Source organism: Nasonia vitripennis (genome assembly GCF_009193385.2).
Source record: "Nasonia vitripennis strain AsymCx chromosome 1 unlocalized genomic scaffold, Nvit_psr_1.1 chr1_random0009, whole genome shotgun sequence".
Lineage (NCBI taxonomy): Eukaryota > Metazoa > Arthropoda > Insecta > Hymenoptera > Pteromalidae > Nasonia > Nasonia vitripennis.
Genome location: NW_022279596.1, coordinates 948,678 through 967,008, shown reverse-complemented (window position 1 = coordinate 967,008; position 18,331 = coordinate 948,678). Strand labels below are relative to the sequence as shown.

The 18,331-nt window shown below is 30.2% G+C and overlaps 4 protein-coding genes across 7 annotated transcripts; 2 read left to right on the top strand and 2 right to left on the bottom strand.

Annotated features, from left to right (window-relative positions):
- Positions 1-457: 457 nt before the first annotated feature.
- LOC100680517 (putative uncharacterized protein DDB_G0282133) lies at positions 458-3,859 on the bottom strand. Of its 4 annotated transcripts, none has more exons than XM_016987398.3 (7): positions 3,727-3,847; positions 3,389-3,519; positions 3,048-3,305; positions 2,482-2,959; positions 2,016-2,143; positions 1,558-1,755; positions 458-1,464 (listed from the first exon to the last, which is right to left on the bottom strand). In XM_016987398.3, the coding sequence occupies exons 3-7, from the start codon at positions 3,228-3,230 to the stop codon at positions 1,258-1,260; spliced, it is 1,194 nt and encodes a 397-aa protein (XP_016842887.2). In that variant the 5' UTR covers positions 3,231-3,305; positions 3,389-3,519; positions 3,727-3,847; the 3' UTR covers positions 458-1,257. The 4 variants fall into 4 exon arrangements, with proteins under 4 accessions (XP_016842887.2, XP_031789312.1, XP_003425821.2 ...); XM_031933452.2 differs by lacking the exon at positions 3,727-3,847 and adding an exon at positions 3,608-3,703; XM_003425773.4 differs by having other exon boundaries at positions 1,285-1,464; positions 1,539-1,755; positions 3,727-3,859.
- LOC100677967 lies at positions 3,841-10,973 on the top strand. Its single transcript, XM_031933457.2, has 4 exons — positions 3,841-4,362; positions 5,340-5,524; positions 5,710-5,841; positions 8,615-10,973. Exons 2-4 carry the CDS (start codon positions 5,432-5,434, stop codon positions 8,795-8,797), a joined length of 408 nt encoding a protein of 135 aa, XP_031789317.1. The 5' UTR covers positions 3,841-4,362; positions 5,340-5,431; the 3' UTR covers positions 8,798-10,973.
- An 83-nt stretch (positions 10,974-11,056) lies between these two features.
- Positions 11,057-13,037, bottom strand: LOC116418355. The gene is made up of 4 exons (XM_031933453.2): positions 12,482-13,037; positions 12,001-12,394; positions 11,587-11,800; positions 11,057-11,495 (listed from the first exon to the last, which is right to left on the bottom strand). Exons 2-4 carry the CDS (start codon positions 12,184-12,186, stop codon positions 11,116-11,118), a joined length of 780 nt encoding a protein of 259 aa, XP_031789313.1. The 5' UTR covers positions 12,187-12,394; positions 12,482-13,037; the 3' UTR covers positions 11,057-11,115.
- Positions 13,038-13,188: 151 nt separating this feature from the next.
- LOC103318168 lies at positions 13,189-18,257 on the top strand. The gene is made up of 4 exons (XM_016986753.3): positions 13,189-13,494; positions 13,577-13,681; positions 13,756-13,842; positions 15,410-18,257. Exon 4 carries the CDS (start codon positions 15,479-15,481, stop codon positions 16,898-16,900), a length of 1,422 nt encoding a protein of 473 aa, XP_016842242.1. The 5' UTR covers positions 13,189-13,494; positions 13,577-13,681; positions 13,756-13,842; positions 15,410-15,478; the 3' UTR covers positions 16,901-18,257.
- The last annotated feature ends 74 nt before the right edge of the window (positions 18,258-18,331 follow it).

The window sequence follows — 18,331 nt, the reverse complement described above, 5'->3', positions numbered from 1 at the left end:
ATCTTTTTGGCATAAAAAATACTAAATTAACTTTTTAATGGCCCTCTGTAATCCATATCTTCATCATCACTTACGTTTTCTTCATTAAAAGACTCTAATGTTTTACATCTTTTTCTTGCTTTATTGATGCACTGGTTATGAACGGTATTTAATTTTTGTAGAAAATATTCCCCTACTGAAAAAGTCACGTGATAATCACGTGATAATCGCGTGATATTTTCAACCAATTTATTACGTGATAATCACGTGATAATCACGTGATATACTGAAAAATTATTTCAAAAAAAATTGCATTTTAAATTATTATTAAAAAAATCATTTTTAATTAATAATTAGTAAAAATGTTATTACTTATTATAATTGAAATAGAAATACACAAGTTTGTATTAAAATATATCTTTATTGATATTTATACATCATTTAACGAAAATACTATTTTTCAACAGCAAGAATACAAAAAATATATTTTTTTTAGTCGTAACCTACATCTATACTTATTACTTTGATCAGACTTTTGGTTACGTTAAACGTAAATAAAATTAATATTACAGTTCAGTTTAATCTTTTTTATTAAATCTCATAGGGACAGCTATATTTTAAAGTATCAAAAATTGATTAAAATATGTATTAAAAAGTGATACAAAACTTAGAAACGTTGCAAACAGCAAATAACAATTTTTATAGATACCATATACAAGGTACATGTATTCTGAGGGTAAAATCAATAAATTGAATTGTTTTAGCTACCGCAGACTTACTAAAATGCTAAGTGTTAAAGGGAATAATTAATTTCATTTAAATAAGTTGTATAATCTAGCAAAAACAAAGGCTTGACAAATATAAAAATTATAAAAAGTTATAAAAAATGATAAACATTTAATAAAAATGATTAGTTAGTATGCGATAACAGAATCAAATAAAATGTATGGATTTTAAGCTTCGTAGACCATACCTAGTATATAGTGTACATAAAAATTGTTATTTGTTATCGACAGTGTGTTCCAAAGTTCCCTATACACCACTCTATAATACATTTTTTAAACAATTCAAGATAAATACAAAAATAAATTGTAACCATTTATTTTTTGGCTAATTAATGTGTATCTGTCCCCTTAATTCGCAGATTATTATTTTATAGAAAACAAAATTATATTAATAAGCATACCTTTTTTTCAATTATAATTTTGGCATTTTTAAATCATAAAAATTTTTAATCTTCACAAAAGAAAGTTGTAAATGTTAAAAAAAACATTTCTACTACGGACCTTGGTAATTGTACCTCAATTTTTTTCTTTTAATACGGTTGATTTTAGCTTCCCTGTCTTCGGCGATTGCTTTTTTTATTTCAGCTGCTCTTAAATTACGAATAGCATATCTTATATGGTCTATAGCTTGATTCAAGTGCACAGCACGTTCAGAGTTAGTGAAATTTTTGTTTTTTTTTAAGATAGTCATAATACAAACCTAAAAAAAATTTTAAAAATGTAACATATTTATTATTGATTAATTATAATGCAAATTTATAGAAGAATATTCACTAATTAGAAGTCGTAGTAAATTTTTTTCTACTAGTTTCACCGGAGATCTGCCTGGAATATTCTTTGCACCGTTAGTTAGATCAAATGCTCTATTAGCTAAGCGCAAGTGTCCACCCCAAAGATGCTTAGCAATAGTTACGATGAAGTATGATGGCTTCTCTACATGCATAAATTCCCATACTGTCCTATCGATGCTTATATTTTCACCAAGGTATATCTATAATGAACATAAAATTAAACAACATGAATTTTAAAAAATATTAAAAGCATTGTAAAAATATAATTGTTATAATAATCCCTTATAAAAAACTCAGTATGTTTTTTCATCCAGGAATAGTATGTATTGTGCACTATAGAGGCCAGAAGGTTAGTTTTTAAAACAAAATATAATAAGCATTTATGAAGATTTACAAACGCACACCAAAATATTCCTTTTGACCATATAGTACATCATCTTTTAATAAAAAGTAATATAACCTCTCCATTTTCAGTAACTGTGTAACGTTTTTGCTTTTCTTGAAATGCATCACCTTCTCTTGCATTTTCATAGTAAAAAATGCAATCTAGAATAAATTCATTTGTTCTTTTGTATGTTCGTTGAATTCCTACAAATAAAGTATTCGTGTGATATATATTAAATTATAGAAGTAATAAAAGTATTGATTTAGATTTAGATTTATTTATGTACTATCCGTGCAAATAATAAAACAAAATATAGGTTATATGGCTGTTATCTATTATTTAACGTTAAAATAATATCAAATCATAAATATAAAATAACATACAAAAAATACGTATTTATTTTCAAAATAAATATTAGGAAATCAATAAAAATAAAAAATTATGAAAATATATCAATATTAAATATAAAAATTATATCGGGTTGGATCTCACATTTAATTTTTCTACTTAGTTATAATATTTATAAAATAACTTTTCTCACCTAATTCTTCATTGTTATCAGCATCGGTAACTTGATCATGTTCATTATCATCATTCTCGTTATTTCCATTAGCTGCTGTTTCATTAGCATTATTGTTATTAACGGCTTCATCATTTCTTTGAGAAGGCATTAATTCAGCGTCAATATTACTAGGTGCAATTCTATTATCATTGTCATCATTAAAAGATAATGAAAGATTATCATCAGCTATGCTATTCCTGTTTTCATTTCCATTATTGTCAGTATTCTCGTACTCAGATCGCAAAGTCAGAGGTTCTCTGTCATTCTGTGAAGGTAGTGGGCTTGGAGGTTGTTTTCTCTGAGATGTGCTACATAAAAACTTTTCAAAACTCAAAGAACGCCTGCAATTAAATTTTGTGCGTTGCACTGACAAAGGTGAACTTGATCGACTGCTCTGTGGTGTAGAAGCATCTGAATTTCTAGGTGACGCTGCTTGTTGTTTGGCATCATTGGTTTGCTATTTATTATAAATGATATGCAATAAGATATTTATTAAAAAAAAATTAATAAAAATTTCAAGTATATTACATCATATTCTATTTTACCTTGTCTGTATTATTAATGTTAGCTGGCTTTGGTGTATATTTGTTAGGAATGTTTATATGTTCTAGATCTACACGGACCTCTTTCAATGGTAATGTACTCAGACTAGTTAAATTTTTATCTTTTTGCGTATTTGCATTACTTTGCTGACAAGAATCAGAAAAAGTTGGCATCGTAAAAGCCATCTCAAATTTTTTTAATATTGCTTTACTTCTATCATTTATAGCTGATTTTTTTTTTTATTCGTTCTGCTTTGATTTCTTAAAGTAAAAGAGAAATTATGTTTGAGATAAATTTACGTGTAAAAGTTCAAAACATACAAAATACGAAGAAATACACATACTTCTTTCAAGTTTTCGACTTCATCAACTACTTTTCTTTCATCGTCTGATTCAGTTGATGTAGAAGCATACTTTTTATTAGCTACAGGTTTTCTTTTGTTTTGTAACTCTCGTTCAATATTTTCTTTGCTCGCTACAACAAAAATGAGATAAAGAGATATTTACTAATAAGATATATTTATCAAAAATTAATAATTAAGTATAAATGTAAGACAGTTAACCTTGACTTAACCTGAACAAGGTTAACTTTTGCATATTTGTACTTGATTATTAATTTTTGCTCTGCGTTCCAAGTTAAATTGTATTTTATGTATGCATCTATATCATCTATATAACTTACCATCCAAACAAAGAATGAAAACAGAATATAAATCATATGGATGCTCGCACTCTTCATCATCATTGCACGCATCACCTTCATCGCCACAGTAATACCATTTTACGTAATACTTTTGCTTCGGATCAAGTGGCGCGGGAGCGCCACGAAGGCGAGTTTGAGAAGCAGACGACGCCGCGGCGCCCGTGACACTATTTACTTCTATATTGGTCTCTCGAATTTTCAATTAAGGAAATAAATTATTTATCATTCATGTACCCAGCTAATTTTGATAAATGTTTATACTGGTATGCCAAACTATGATTTTAAACCAAAATATCAGCAATAAACCAGCTTTAACATAATAAACAAGTATGCAGGTGAACAAAAATGCTGAAATCACTTGCTTAATTTTTCTTCAGTCCAAAAAGTGGTAAGACCGTTAAGTTAGCTGCGTGCAGTTTGACCGAGTGGTTAGACTGTGAAGTTGGCCGCACAAGCTATTCAGCATACATTGTCTGCTACTCTGCTTGAATTATAAATGTGTGCTCCGTAGTATTCGGTGTTTTGGTGTAAAAATCTTTCAAGGAAGGTGTCTAGATAAATAGGGTGGTTGATGACAACGTCTAGGTGGTGCGCTCCGTGGTTTTTGGTGTCTAGGTAAATAAATCATACGATGACGGCGTCTAGGTGTACAGGGTGGCCGATAACGAGGTCTGGGTAGTTCGCGCCGTGGTTTTTGGTGTCTAGGCGTAGAAATAATTCGAGGGTGGTGTATATCAGAACAATCAGTGATCTCATGTTAGTGATAAAAATGTTACAAAAAAGCTTTGATCTAAAGGTGCTAAATATGCTTATATTTTATTTCTACGACGTCGAATATGAAATACTCAAAAAAATTTACTAAAAAGGATTGAAATCTCTAAAAAAAAATTAACTTTTAAAAAAGTAAAAAGTTAGGCAAGTTTGATATATTTCGCAACAAAATTACAGATTGAAAAGTACTAAGATCAATCAAACAAAGTCAAGTTTATTATATTTAATCGTGATGAAGCAAGGAACAAGTCTCAAGATAATTACTACGTAACTTGCCATGCCCGTTTCATTGTACTTATGGTGTTTGTATGACGTTCTAATACATAAAAGGAAATTTTAGTTGTTCACTAATAAACAAAATTAAACGGGCATGGCAAGTTACGTAGTAATTATCTTGAGACTTGTTCCTTGCTTCATCACGATTAAATATAATAAACTTGACTTTGTTTGATTGATCTTAGTACTTTTCAATCTGTAATTTTGTTGCGAAATATATCAAACTTGCCTAACTTTTTACTTTTTTAAAAGTTAATTTTTTTTTAGAGATCATAATCAGTGGAACTCTTAGGCTTGAAACTTGCTTCATTTTTGTTATTGATACTTATAAGATCAATGTTCACGATTTGCCTTACATTGTCTTTTAGATACTTTACTAATGCATATTTTATTGCATTACTCATATTACTAATTCTTCTATTCAGTACGGATGTTAGCAGAGTATTCTCAAGTGCAATTGTTTTGCACTTATCAAAACATTTATATGTACATACATGTACATTTATGGATAATTTATGTTTATAATTTAAATATTTTAATTTAAGTTTACAGATCACACAATTATATTTAAGAAGATTTTTTCATATATTTAAAGTAAATATTACACGTTACTTTTTTTTGCACCTAAAAAATTGCAATGTCACAAGAAAAAAAGAAATACTTATTTAGTAATGCACCTTTTACTAACCATGCAAGAAGAAAAATGAGATCAACAATAAAAAATACATTGGTACGTATTAAAAGTAATATTGTTTTATTTATTTTCAAATATTTAGATTAGCATTTTATTTATTCTACTTTGTTTGTTTTTGCTACTCCATAACCTAACTATTAAAAAAAAGCAAGAGAGTGATTTAAGAAAATTGTACACATATTAACTAAACTGCCCTAATGTAAATTTTATAAATTTTATAGTTTCCAAATACTGATATTCCTGATGCAACGAACAATGACTTATTGGAGAATACAGATCAACTATCTGATAATGAGGAGGATATGAACGTGGAAATGTCAGTCGATTATGGAGCCTCAAGACTATTACAAGTAGTAAGTTTATTTAAATATTTAAGATACATTTCATTTTACAGCAAAGTTGTTTCTTATAATTACAATAAATATAGCTATGTCATACACTACAATCATAAAGTATACAGCAGCGTATAAAATTAAAAACAATTGGAACAAACAAATTTTTATGATACGTGCATACGTGCATGAAAAAGGCCCTTTCTCATGGATTAAAATAAATAGGAAATCAAGTATTTCTAAGCGAAGGGAGAAAAAAATGCCAGCATATTTAAGGGGACAAATACACCTTAAATAGTCACAAAATGAAAAATTCAAATTTTTTTTTTTATATTCTTCCAAAATTGTTTAAAAAATGAATTAAACTATTAAATATATTCAAGAATAATGTAAGAAACATAAAACCATGTTCATATGTGCCATATTATCAAGTATGACATTTCTTCGAAAGCCAAATGTCAGAATTTTCATTTTTCAGCTACCGCAGACTTACTTAAGATTTGGGCTTCGAAGGGCACTTTTATACTAATAGAACTGCTTGAAATACACATGTTCAGGTTATGTGTTCCGTCGAGACCCGAGGTGTAAGTTCCGCCGTGAAAACGGTGTCGAGCGAACTCAGCGAGGTCGACGTAGAGCATGTGGCTCCATCTCCCGTGCTCGAGTTGAACAAGCGGAGTCGCGACTTGCCGCGCTCGCCGGCAGCGCCGCCGGCCTCGTGTCGCGCGCGGCCGGACGAGCGCCGAGTCAGTTGACGATAAGACGCCAAGCTTGACAGCTCGTGCAGTCAAACTAGCGAACGATCGAACGACACTTTGGCTCTTGCGAATTCGTCCGTACGTCCATCGAGTGTTTCTGGTGCTGGTGCTTGTGCTACTCTCTATCTCTCTCTCTATCTCTCTCTCTCTTTCTCTCTAAATCTCTCTCCTTCGTCTCTTTCGCTGCCTGCTACTCGCGTTCGGCTCGCGCCCGGTTCCGCGAATCGTATCTCGCGCGCGTCGAAACGTGCAAGTCGGTAGAACTGCGCTACCGACTTGAGTCTGTGGAACTGCGCCACTGACACGAAGCGAAGATTCTCTCTGAGAATCGCACGAACACGACACACACACGAACACGACACACATTCTTCTTTTTCTTTGCAGCTTGTAAAATATTCGAGAGGGGTTTTATGCCTCACGGCTTTCCCCTCTCAATTTGAGCGCGATTAAATACTCTCGATTTTCGCTCAATCGACTTCTTTATTTCTCCCACACCTCACTCCTTGCGAACTCGAACACACACAAAAAAAGCGGGAATATTCGCCTCAGAATATTTCGCGCGCGACAATTCATTATGAATGTGGGAATTTATAAAAGAATTTAATTTTAAAAAGTTGCCTATAATTCATGCATAATATTTGTCATTTTATTAATTTTTGAACAAAATATTTTAATTTTTCATTTTTTGACTATTAATGGTGTATCTGTCGCCTTAACAATTTCAAAAATTTCAAAATTATTATAATTATTAGTACTAAACATTTTTTAAATTTCTTAAATTTTTTTAATTTTTTAGTTTTAAATTTTCAAAATTCTTGAAACGATTATAATATTCAAAATTTTTTAAAAAATTTCCAAAATTTTAAAAATATTTAGTTATTACAATTTTTTAAAATTCATGATTTGCTTGAAAAAGGGCCTATTTATCTTATAAAAAAAAGTACGGTGCGCAACAAGAGGGAAGTGCCTTTTTAAACTCGGACGATGTTTTGAGCTCTCGTGTTCGTCTGAGGCTTATTCAAAATTCAAAAAAAGAATTTTTGCCCGATTAATGGAAAAGCAAGCAAAATAGTATATTTTGTAACACACTCACATTTTTCGCGTTTTCTGTACCTATTAATGAAACTTAAGTGACTCATTTTTGACCGGCGAGGAAAAAAGTTATTTTAGCGGACAAAAAAAACTTTTTTTTAACACATGCACGATTTTCGCGTTTTTTTGACCTAAAATTAGGGACTACCCTGTTAAAAATAGTCAATAGAGATCGATTAAATTATTAATTGAATTCTAAGCTATATCTGAATCCCTTTTTTTACATAAGAACTCGATTAAATTAGATAGAATTGATAGGAATTAATAGGAATCGATAAAATTATATAGAAAAAAGGACTAGTAAAGTTAATAGAAATCAATGTCTGCTATTAACTATCTACTTCAATTGTTGTTTTCCGTATTAAAATTTATTGACTTCCGTTGATTCTAATTAATTTTAATCGAGTCCTCATACAAAAAATGGTATTTAGAATTAGCATAGAATCTATTGATAATTTAATTGATCTCAATCGATCCCTATAGACTATTTTTAGCAGGGTAAAGTAGTCGTTTTCCGACCGGCGGGCGAAAAAATGCAGCAGCGGGCTTAAAAGTATTTTTACGCCCACTAATTTCGAGTAGCGGGCGTAAAAGTACTAGTTTGCGGCTCGTAAACGCCCTCGCCTTGACTCGTACTGCAAACTCCACACTCGACCTAAAAAAGCCCACTCTACGCCGTTGGTACACAATATACTATTTTCCTACTTTTCGGGAAATAAGAACTTTTTGTTTAACTTTTGCGGGAAAACAATATTTGGGGTAATAAACATTTGTATAAGAAATTAGAACAATTCAATTTCATATCAATCACGTTTTATAAATTTGTATTTAAAAAACAAAATTTAACTGTTTTTCATAACAAGTTTTAACCTAAAATTGATTTTTAAAGTAAAAACATCTTTTAATATGAAGAAATAATTGAATAAATAGAATTTTTTTTATAGGTCACTGATACTAATGATGAGTCTGATATATTGAGTTATTCGAGCGATGAAGAACTGCTAAAGATTTTAGAAGGAAACGACAATGAAGATTCTAACGGTTTTAACAAGTTGTTTAACGATACAAACTTTTTTGAATCTCTTAATTTAACTGTTGATGTCTTTGAAGTATTCTGTGTCAAATAAATTATCAGTTACAGGAATATTAAATTTATTAAAGTTTGTAAATAGATTATGTGGTAAGAATATTTTACCAGAATCAAAATATCAATTTGATCAATTATGTAAGAATGAAAATACTTTAACTCTTCACGCAGTATGTCTGACTTGCTCAATGTACATAGGTACGTTTGAAAAATCAAATAAATCTGTCAACTGTGAGAATTGTAATAGCTTAATAGATGTATCTAATCCTTCGAATGCGTGTTACTTTGCTATAGTAAATCCATCGAATGCTGTTCGTGATTACATAGAAAGTCACGAAAATTATTATGATTATATTGTGTCCGAAAGAATTCACGAACCAAATGTCATAAAAGATATTTATGATGGGGAATGTTATAAAAATTTTCTGAATAACTTAAATACAATTGATCGACATGCGTACGCAACAGCAGTCTTCAATACAGATGGTGCACCAGTTTTTGAATCTTCGAATGTATCTATTTGGCCTATTTATATAATGCTAAATGAAATTCCAATTCATAAAAGGTTAAACAGTACTATTGTTACTGGTTTATGGTTTGGCACAAGCAAACCAGAAATGTCAGTTTTTCTCGATGCATTTGTTGAAAGCATGAATCATTTATCAACCATAGGAATATCGGCTACGATTAAAAATCAACATCGTAAAATTAAATTGTTTACATTGCTTGCATGCGTTGACACAGTCGCTCGTGCACCAATGAATGGTACCACTCTATTTAATGGAAAGTATGGCTGTGATTGGTGTTTGCACCCAGGTCATTATTATGGTGGATCCATGAGGTATCCATTTAATATTCCATTTCCAAAAGAAAGAACTACAGAATCAGTTGTTGAACATGCAAGAGAGGCAGTGCGTACGCAAAAACGTGTTTTTGGAGTTGTAAACGCATCACCGCTTATAAATTTAAAAAATTTTAATATTATAGATGGATTTACTCCTGATTACATGCACTGCTTTTTAGCTGGAGTAGCGTCCCAATTCACAGAAAGAATACTTCAACATGTAACAGTTCCAGACATACAATATATGGATGCTTTATTAATTTCAATCAAAGCTCCTCATGCAATCGGAAGATTATCGAGGCCATTATCACAGCTTAGTAACTGGAAAGCCACAGAATGGGAGAATTGGCTTCTTTTCTATAGTATACCTGTTTTAAATACAGTACTAACAAACAGAAAAATAATGCAACATTGGGCGCTATTAGTTGAATCTCTATCGATTTGCTTGGGAACGAGAATCACATATTCTGAATTAAATAGAGCGAATGGAATGTTATATAAGTTTGTTTCGGAGGTTGAAGACATGTATTCTTTAACGGCGATGACATATAATGTTCATCAATTGCTTCATCTTGTCAAAAGCGTTCATAATTGGGGACCATTATGGGCACACTCTACTTTCCCATTTGAAGCAGCAAATCACAAACTATTAACAGCGATTCATTCTGCGAAAGGTGTTGTTTTACAAATCATAAGGTACACAAACATACAACGGACAGTACAAATCTTAGAAAACAGGTTATATCCATATTGCTCTAAACTTGTATTAGATTTTTGTCAACAAATCACTTCACCGTTAGCTCGAAAAACTTTAAAAATATCCTGTATCACATATTTTGGATGTGGAAATATTGTGCCACCAAATATAGCATTACTTTTTAATGTAGCAAAAACTACATTAATATTTTCAAAAATGGTCCTAAATGGTTGCTTATATGCTACATCAGAAAAAATTAATAAGCGTTCGTGTAATTACTATGCTCAACTGACTGATGAAACTTTCATAAAAATACTATATTTTTTAGTTGACACAGAAAGTAAAGTAGAATCAACAGTATGCGAAGTCATTAAAACGCGACCTAACAAATATGCAAATGTAGTGAAAGAAGTTACGAATATTTCAGAAAAAATTTGCGTACCTACTAGTTTAATTGTAAAACCTTGTATTTTTATTGATACGAAAGATGGGATGTATATAATTCCTGTACCAAATGTAATTTCGCACTAAGTTCAATATGTGATTACAAATGTATTTGTACTGTACAATGATTATTTATTTTTATAATTCATGTATATATTTTAAATAAATCTATATTTATCTTTTAATAATGTGCATCACATTAATTATTTAATAAAATCGTATTGTAATGCAAACTTGTTTATTTCAATTCCATTTATAACAAGTAATAACATTATAACAGATTAATAATTTAAAATGCAATTTTTTTTTAATAATTTTTCAGAATATCATGTGATTATCACGTGATAAATTGGTTGAAAATATCACGCGATTATCACGTGATAATCACGTGACTTTTTTCAGTAGGGTCTATATCATCTATATTTAAATTTTTGATTCGCATAAACTTATAAACTTGCTTTTCTAAAGCAACTGTCTTCAATGGATCCAACTTTTTTTTGTCTTTGGTATTCTTCTGCTTTCTTACGCAGCGCTCTGCCAAATCTTTGAATTCGTACACTCCTTGACTTAAAATTGCCAGGCATTTACTTGGTGATTTTGTTTTCCAACTATCGTTGTATGCTTTAGGATTACAAGGGACCCCATGTGCGAGCAAGACATTTCCAAATTCATCGTAATTTAATTTTTCATCAGATTCGAAAGTATAAATGGTATCATAATGATAAAACGGATTAACCGCAGAACTGTGGGAATCTAAAACAAGATTATAAAAATTAAAAATCATTATAAATATGTTCGTAATGTTTTTTTAATAAAATTAATTTAGCAATATCTGAATACCTACCACTCTCATTACTGTTTCTAGATAATGTTCTTCCACTTTGCTTATTAATATGTTGGGCGTTTTCTTCATTCGGATTGGGATTTTCTGATGTTGGCTGGAGTTCCCTTAACATATTTCTAAGGTCTTCATTTTTTTTCCTTTCAGCAATGTACAACTTTTTGTAACTATTTGCTTGTTTTGATAGTTCTGCGATACCATCTTTTTGTCTAGGAATCTAAAAAATAACATTGAAAATCTTTAAGTATAAATTTGGATTAATATACAATGCAAAGAAATTATTTTCTTTTCGTCTGAATCTCTTGGTATATATAGTGATATGTGAGGTTAACGTTGTTGAGGCAAAAGCCTCAGGGAGATTAACAAACTCAAACTCGCATATTAGATTAATATAGTAAATTTAACACTTCAACTTACATTACTAATATCTTTTATCGGAGTAGAAGTTTCCGTAGTAAAAAAACTTGGATCTTCAATATCACTTACACTTTCATTTTGTCTTTGATTTATATACTTTTTTAGAACATTATTCTCTCGATGAACTTTCTGTTTCTTTCTCTCTTTATTTATTGCCTTTAGTTTCCGTTTATTATTTGAAAGCATTTTCTTTCTATTGTCATCATCTTGATCGTTGACTATATCATCATCACAATATTCTTCAAGTGATAAATCATTGCCCTCGTTTTCTTGGTTGCTAACATTAGTATTATCATGTAACTGATGAGAAGTTTCAATATCATCAAGTGTTGTACTATGTGTTGGACTGAAAATCTTTTCGATATAGATTTACTAAGCACTTCGTTATAGGTATCTGAAAATTATTAATAAATGTACAAATTTAAATTACATGTATTTTATAACAATAAAACTGAATATTTTCAGCATAATTAATACTAACCTGCAGCATAAAGAACATAGCACTTAAGTTTTTCGCCACCAGGACCTCTTCTAAAACTAAATTTTGTTTCTTTGTAAATGTTTTTATTGTTTTTGTAAGTTTCGTATTTGAACTTTTTTATAACATCGGCAGGGATGATTTCTCTTTGCGACTTTGCACCAGTTTCCTTTGGTAAAATATGAACATATAAATATGCATAAAACTCATTAGAGTTTGCACCATTTTCATCACTGTCACCCATTATATATATGTTTAAAATATAACTTATACTTGTATACAGTTTGCTTTTATTTGTTCGCAATTTTTTTACATAGGTAAGATAAGGAAAAATGCGAGAACGGAATAGGTTATGTAAATTTGTACTGTTATATTCACACAGCTCAATGAAACGGAACACGGAACATATTGTACACAGGCTCCCACGGTTGGGAGTCGAAAGTGCAGAAAGCTCCCCTCATAGCCAACTTCAGACCTCGCCGAGCTTAAGACAAGACGAACGTACTTACTTTTGCGCACGATGCGCACGACGCATGTGAAAGTGAGAAATAAAATCCAAAATGTAAACTCTTAAATCTAAATACCCCCCGCATGTGCCCTTATACCAAGGCGAATTTGCTATGTTAGGTGACTCGGACGCCCTCTCAGTAAAGAACTCTCAGTAAACACTCAAAACTCGGTGCACATTGAAGTTGGCTATTATAGCTTTTCGCGCATACAGCTGTTAACTCTGTTTCCGTCCTCCTCTTGGTGCTGACTTCAAAAAATGTAATATTTTGTATTGTTCTCATCGGTAGCTTGTACATTAGTGTACATAGTGAGTATAAATATTGAAATTATAAAAAAGTTATCTTTATAAAGAATCGCAATGAATAAAAGAGGTAATTATAAAACGTACTATGACAGGGATTGTTTAACTTCAAGGATTCCTCGGTCAACAAGTTATATAAAAAAAAACAGTACTAAATTTGTTACAAACAGAACATTTCAATGAGCACAATAAGTTTTCTAAATTGGTAAGTATTAAAATCTTCAAACTGTAACTAAACTTAAAAAAGGATTTTAGATTTATGTAAAATTTTATTTGATTAATTTTAGACCCCAAATACTGTGTTTCATGACATTGATAGCTCTTCTAGCATCAATAATTCATCAAAAGGAGATGGATTGTTACTTAAATCAGATTTTAGAAATACACGTGTTGTAAGTATTGGTGTGTTTTTTAATAATTGAGGAATTGGATAGTGTGATACATATATCTTTTATTTATTATCCAGGCAGATTCTTTTGACCATGTTCGCGTATCCACTGAGTATACATCAAAACATAACCTCTTATTTGATGCAGACTTTGAAGAAATAAATGTAAGTACAGTTTTATAATAAATGAAGCTTAGTCAAAATCAAATATAAAAAATAACAATCAATTTTATTCAATTGTATTAAATGGTTCGGAAATAAAGTTAATGTTAAGCAAAATTACTTTGCACATTGATACACAGAAAGTGAAAGTTCGCATTAACTAAAAACTAAATCACACTGCAACCATGATTTATTTGATTTTTATTTATTTTATATTAGAGTATGATATTTTAAAACTTTATGCAAAATTTCAAAGCTCTAAATGCTGTAGGTTAAGAGGATAGTGATCTAACATGTGTTATAAAGTATCTCAATCGACGGTAGACAAAAAGTCACAGTGCTCATGAACTTTTACATGCCAAATCAAAATGCAATCACAATTTGCAATCACAATTTTATTGATTCTCATTTATTTTATATTGCAGTAGTATATTTTAAAGCTAACTACATAATTCCAATGCTCTAAATACTCTTGTTTAAAAGAAAACTGGTGTAACTTATGTTAAATCAAATACAAGTCTTTTATCGCTTCAGAAGTTGATGCGCACTGTGACTTCTTGTCCATCGTCGATTGAGATACTTAATATAACACATGTTAGATATGTTGCCTCTGAACCTACAGCATTTAGAGCTTTGAAATTTTGCAGATAACTTTAGCAATATCATATAATATATATGACTCATCGCGAGAGATGTATTTTTAATTTTCACACTCATTTTAATATTTTAGCAAGAGGGTTTTGTATTCTTAATTGATTTAATTAATTTTTTATTATAGTTAAGTAATTTGTAGGAGAGTATTTAAGTGTTGCAATATCATTAATAATTAGTACATGATTGATTTTATTATCCAACTGTATTTCAATCAATTGAACATTGAAAGGTATGATAGTTTTAAACAGTTCTAAACATTGATGAATAGTTTTAAGCAGTTTTAAACTTTTCTATTAAAATAGTATTGATCAATACGAATTTGTTTAGTATAAAATTTTTTTTATTAAAATATAAGCAAATTCTATGATACTTTTGTTTTTTATACCAACTAATTGATATACTTGAATTTTATTTTTTATAACTATACTATACAACAATTTATTTTGATTATTATAACTAATTTTAATAACGTTTTTGTATAAGTTGGTTGCTGGAGTCCCTCGCCCGAGGGAAAAATATTCTCGCGAGGGCAGTAATCACCGGGGGAAAATCTACTTTTGTTTCGTGTTGAATATAGTATTTTATTCCACTTTCGGTTCAAAGGCCACTATTTGAGCCTGAAAAGCGGGGTAGAAACTTTTCTTTTTTTATAAATTATAAAAATAAGAAATACAAGTACGAAAATTATCAACATATTTTTAATTTTTCAAAATTTTCAACATTTTTTCTACTTTTTTCACGCAAATTTCTCATTTTTCCCGCGAATTCCATTGGCAAAAAAATATGCTACCTTCACCCCCATCTCAAGGCCAAAAAGTGGTCTTTTTGGTCGAGTGGGGAATGAAAATATGTAATTAATGCAAATAAACAAATTTATAAAAAAAAATTAATCGTAATAATTTCATTTTAATTGCAGCTTCAAGAAGGTTTACAACAAGGCAACGTTCAACAAAAATTAGAAGAACGAACTTGTGGTTGTACTAACATGAATGTCGCAGAAGTGTTATTAATTTTTATGACTATAGGAAAGAAGCATTCTTTAACATGGGTTACTTTATTAGATTTATTTAAAGCATTAAATTTTATCTTCTGTAGAAACATATTCCCAATGACAAAGTACATGATTCGAAAATTAATGGATGTAAGTACTGAATCGTTTACGTATCATACGTTGTGCCGGCAATGTAATAAGTATTTAGGAAGTTTCAAAAATGTGAAATCTACACAAAAATGTGTTTGTGGTTATACTATGTCATCTTCTTCAACTGGTGCATTTTTTATTCATATCGACATTGAGGATCAGTTAAAAAAGTTTTTTTCCAATAAAGATATAGTAAACAACTTAAATTATAGATTTATAAGAAAAAAACAAAATTCTTCTGCTCTTGAAGATATTTATGATGGCAAAGTTTATAAAAAACTCTCAAAAGATAAGAAGTACCTAAATAATGATAATAATTTTTCCTATACATTTAATACTGATGGTTGCCAAGCAGCATCTCATTCGAAGGTTTCTGTATGGCCTATTTATTTGATGATCCACGAGTTACCAGATCACTTAAGAAAAAAACACATGATTTTAGTTGGTATATGGGTAAATGACTCTGAACCAGATATGAATATGTTTCTTAATCCGTTTGTAGAGCAAGCAAACAAATTATCTTCACAAGGATTTGAATGGGTTCACAATGCCAAAATAATTAGGAGTAAATTATTCCCATTAGGTTGTTGTGTTGACTCAGTATGCAGATGTGCTGTACTAAATATGAAACGATTTAACGGCTTTTACGGATGTACGTTCTGTGAGTACCCAAGTGAACGGATAGATGGTATTCATAAATATCCAATGCTTGAAAAAGTTCCTCAATTACGAACAGATGATAGTATCAAAAATCAAATGGTACTTGCTGCGTCTGCTTCAAAAGATGTGATGGGAGTTTGGGGACCAGCTTCATTAATGAATCTAAAATTTTTTGATCTTGCTAAAGGCATGATTGTTGATTTTATGCATTCATGTTTGCTTGGTGTCACAGAACTTCATACTGAAATTCTATTAAAAAGTGTAAATGAAAATTACTATGTTGGATCACCAACTGCTTTGAATAGTATTGACAAACAACTTTTATCAATTAAACCACCAAAATGTATTAGCCAGGTTCCGAGAAGTATAAAAGATCGAAAGAATTGGACAGCTTCCAACTGGCTTGCATGGGTTGTATTCTATGCAATACCATGTTTAAAAGTAGTTTTACCGAGAAAATATTTAAATCATCTTGCTATGTTTTCCACTTCCATGACTTTACTCTTAAATGATTCAATAACGAAAGATATGCTTGAAACTGCAAAAAAATTGCTCATCAAATATGTTTTTTATTTTGGTGAATTCTTTGGTGAACATGAATTATAATGTTCATTTACTCTTTCATGTGCCCATTACTGTTGAAAATTGGGGGCTATTATGGGCAGCAAATACTTTTCCTTTCGAAAATGAAAATAAAAATGTGTTGAAAATGAAGAAAAGTAATTGCAATATAGCAAAACAAATTTGTATCCGACTGTTAATATACCAACATATACCTATTTTAGCAACAAATATTTGTATTCCTAAAAGAACAATCGTTTTTTGTGATTCGTTAACAACTCAGCAATTACACAAAGTTAGTATAGTAAAAGAATGTACCTTGTTAGGTATTGGAAAAAATTACGTTCTAACATCAGATGAAATTAATTCTCTACAACTTTTATTAGATGTAAATAAAATTAGTGAAATTAAACAGTACAAAAAAATGATATACAAAAATTGTAGATTTACAACAAATTCTTGTTTGACTCGTACTAAAACAAACAATGCCATTTTTGAAACAATAAATAAAGAGTTTGGAATCATTCTACGAATTTGCTGCATTAAAAGCAATGATGTAAGTGATGTGTTTATATTTTATAAACAATTACATACAGATACAGTCTCTTTCATTACTGATCCTGATGTTATTATGGAATTAAATTTTAAGCAATGTAAACTAGCATCTAATCGCATTAAATGTATTAATTATTCAAATATTCATAGATCTGCTATAATCACCAAATCAGGCAGAGACTTTTATTTAAGTAAAATTGTTGTAGGAGCAATGGGTCGTTGTCTGAATTAAATTTTAAGTTATCTTAGTTCGCTAAAAAAAGTGCCACTGACAGACCAATGAGAAAAGTTCGTTCGTTTCTCGTTGGCTTCTCGTAATTTAATATATATATATATGTATATACAGGGTGTTTCATTTTAATCCGACCACGACAAAAAACCATGGAAAAACTAATTTTAACGAAAAATGACCTTAACAAAAGTTGAAGGGGGTAAAGGGGGCCATCGAATAACACAAACACCTATGACCTTGAACTCGATTTTCGAGGTCATTTGAGGGTAATTGTGATTTTTTTTTAATAGGAGCCTCTATTTTAGACCTTGGAATCGGATAGAGCGGAAAAAATTACGTCGCAAAGGATATTTTAAGTTTACTTTGGTGACCTTGAGAAGGTCAATTCAAGGTCAAATAACAAAAAATCTGCTAAACAGCTGTTTGTCTGGTTTTATTTTACTGATGTCGATAGATGACCTTGACAAAAGTTGAAGGGAGCAAAAGGGGTATATATATATGTTTGTATGGCATTATTTACACTACAAATAACGTATACTGAAAATAATTGCTATGATAAAATGCGCATGATGTACATAATTATTATTATAATAAAATAAAAGTAATCTTTTTAAATCTACTGAGTTTATTATTATTTATTCAATCATATTTTTTTTTAAATAATACGATTTTATAAATATTTGTAACTA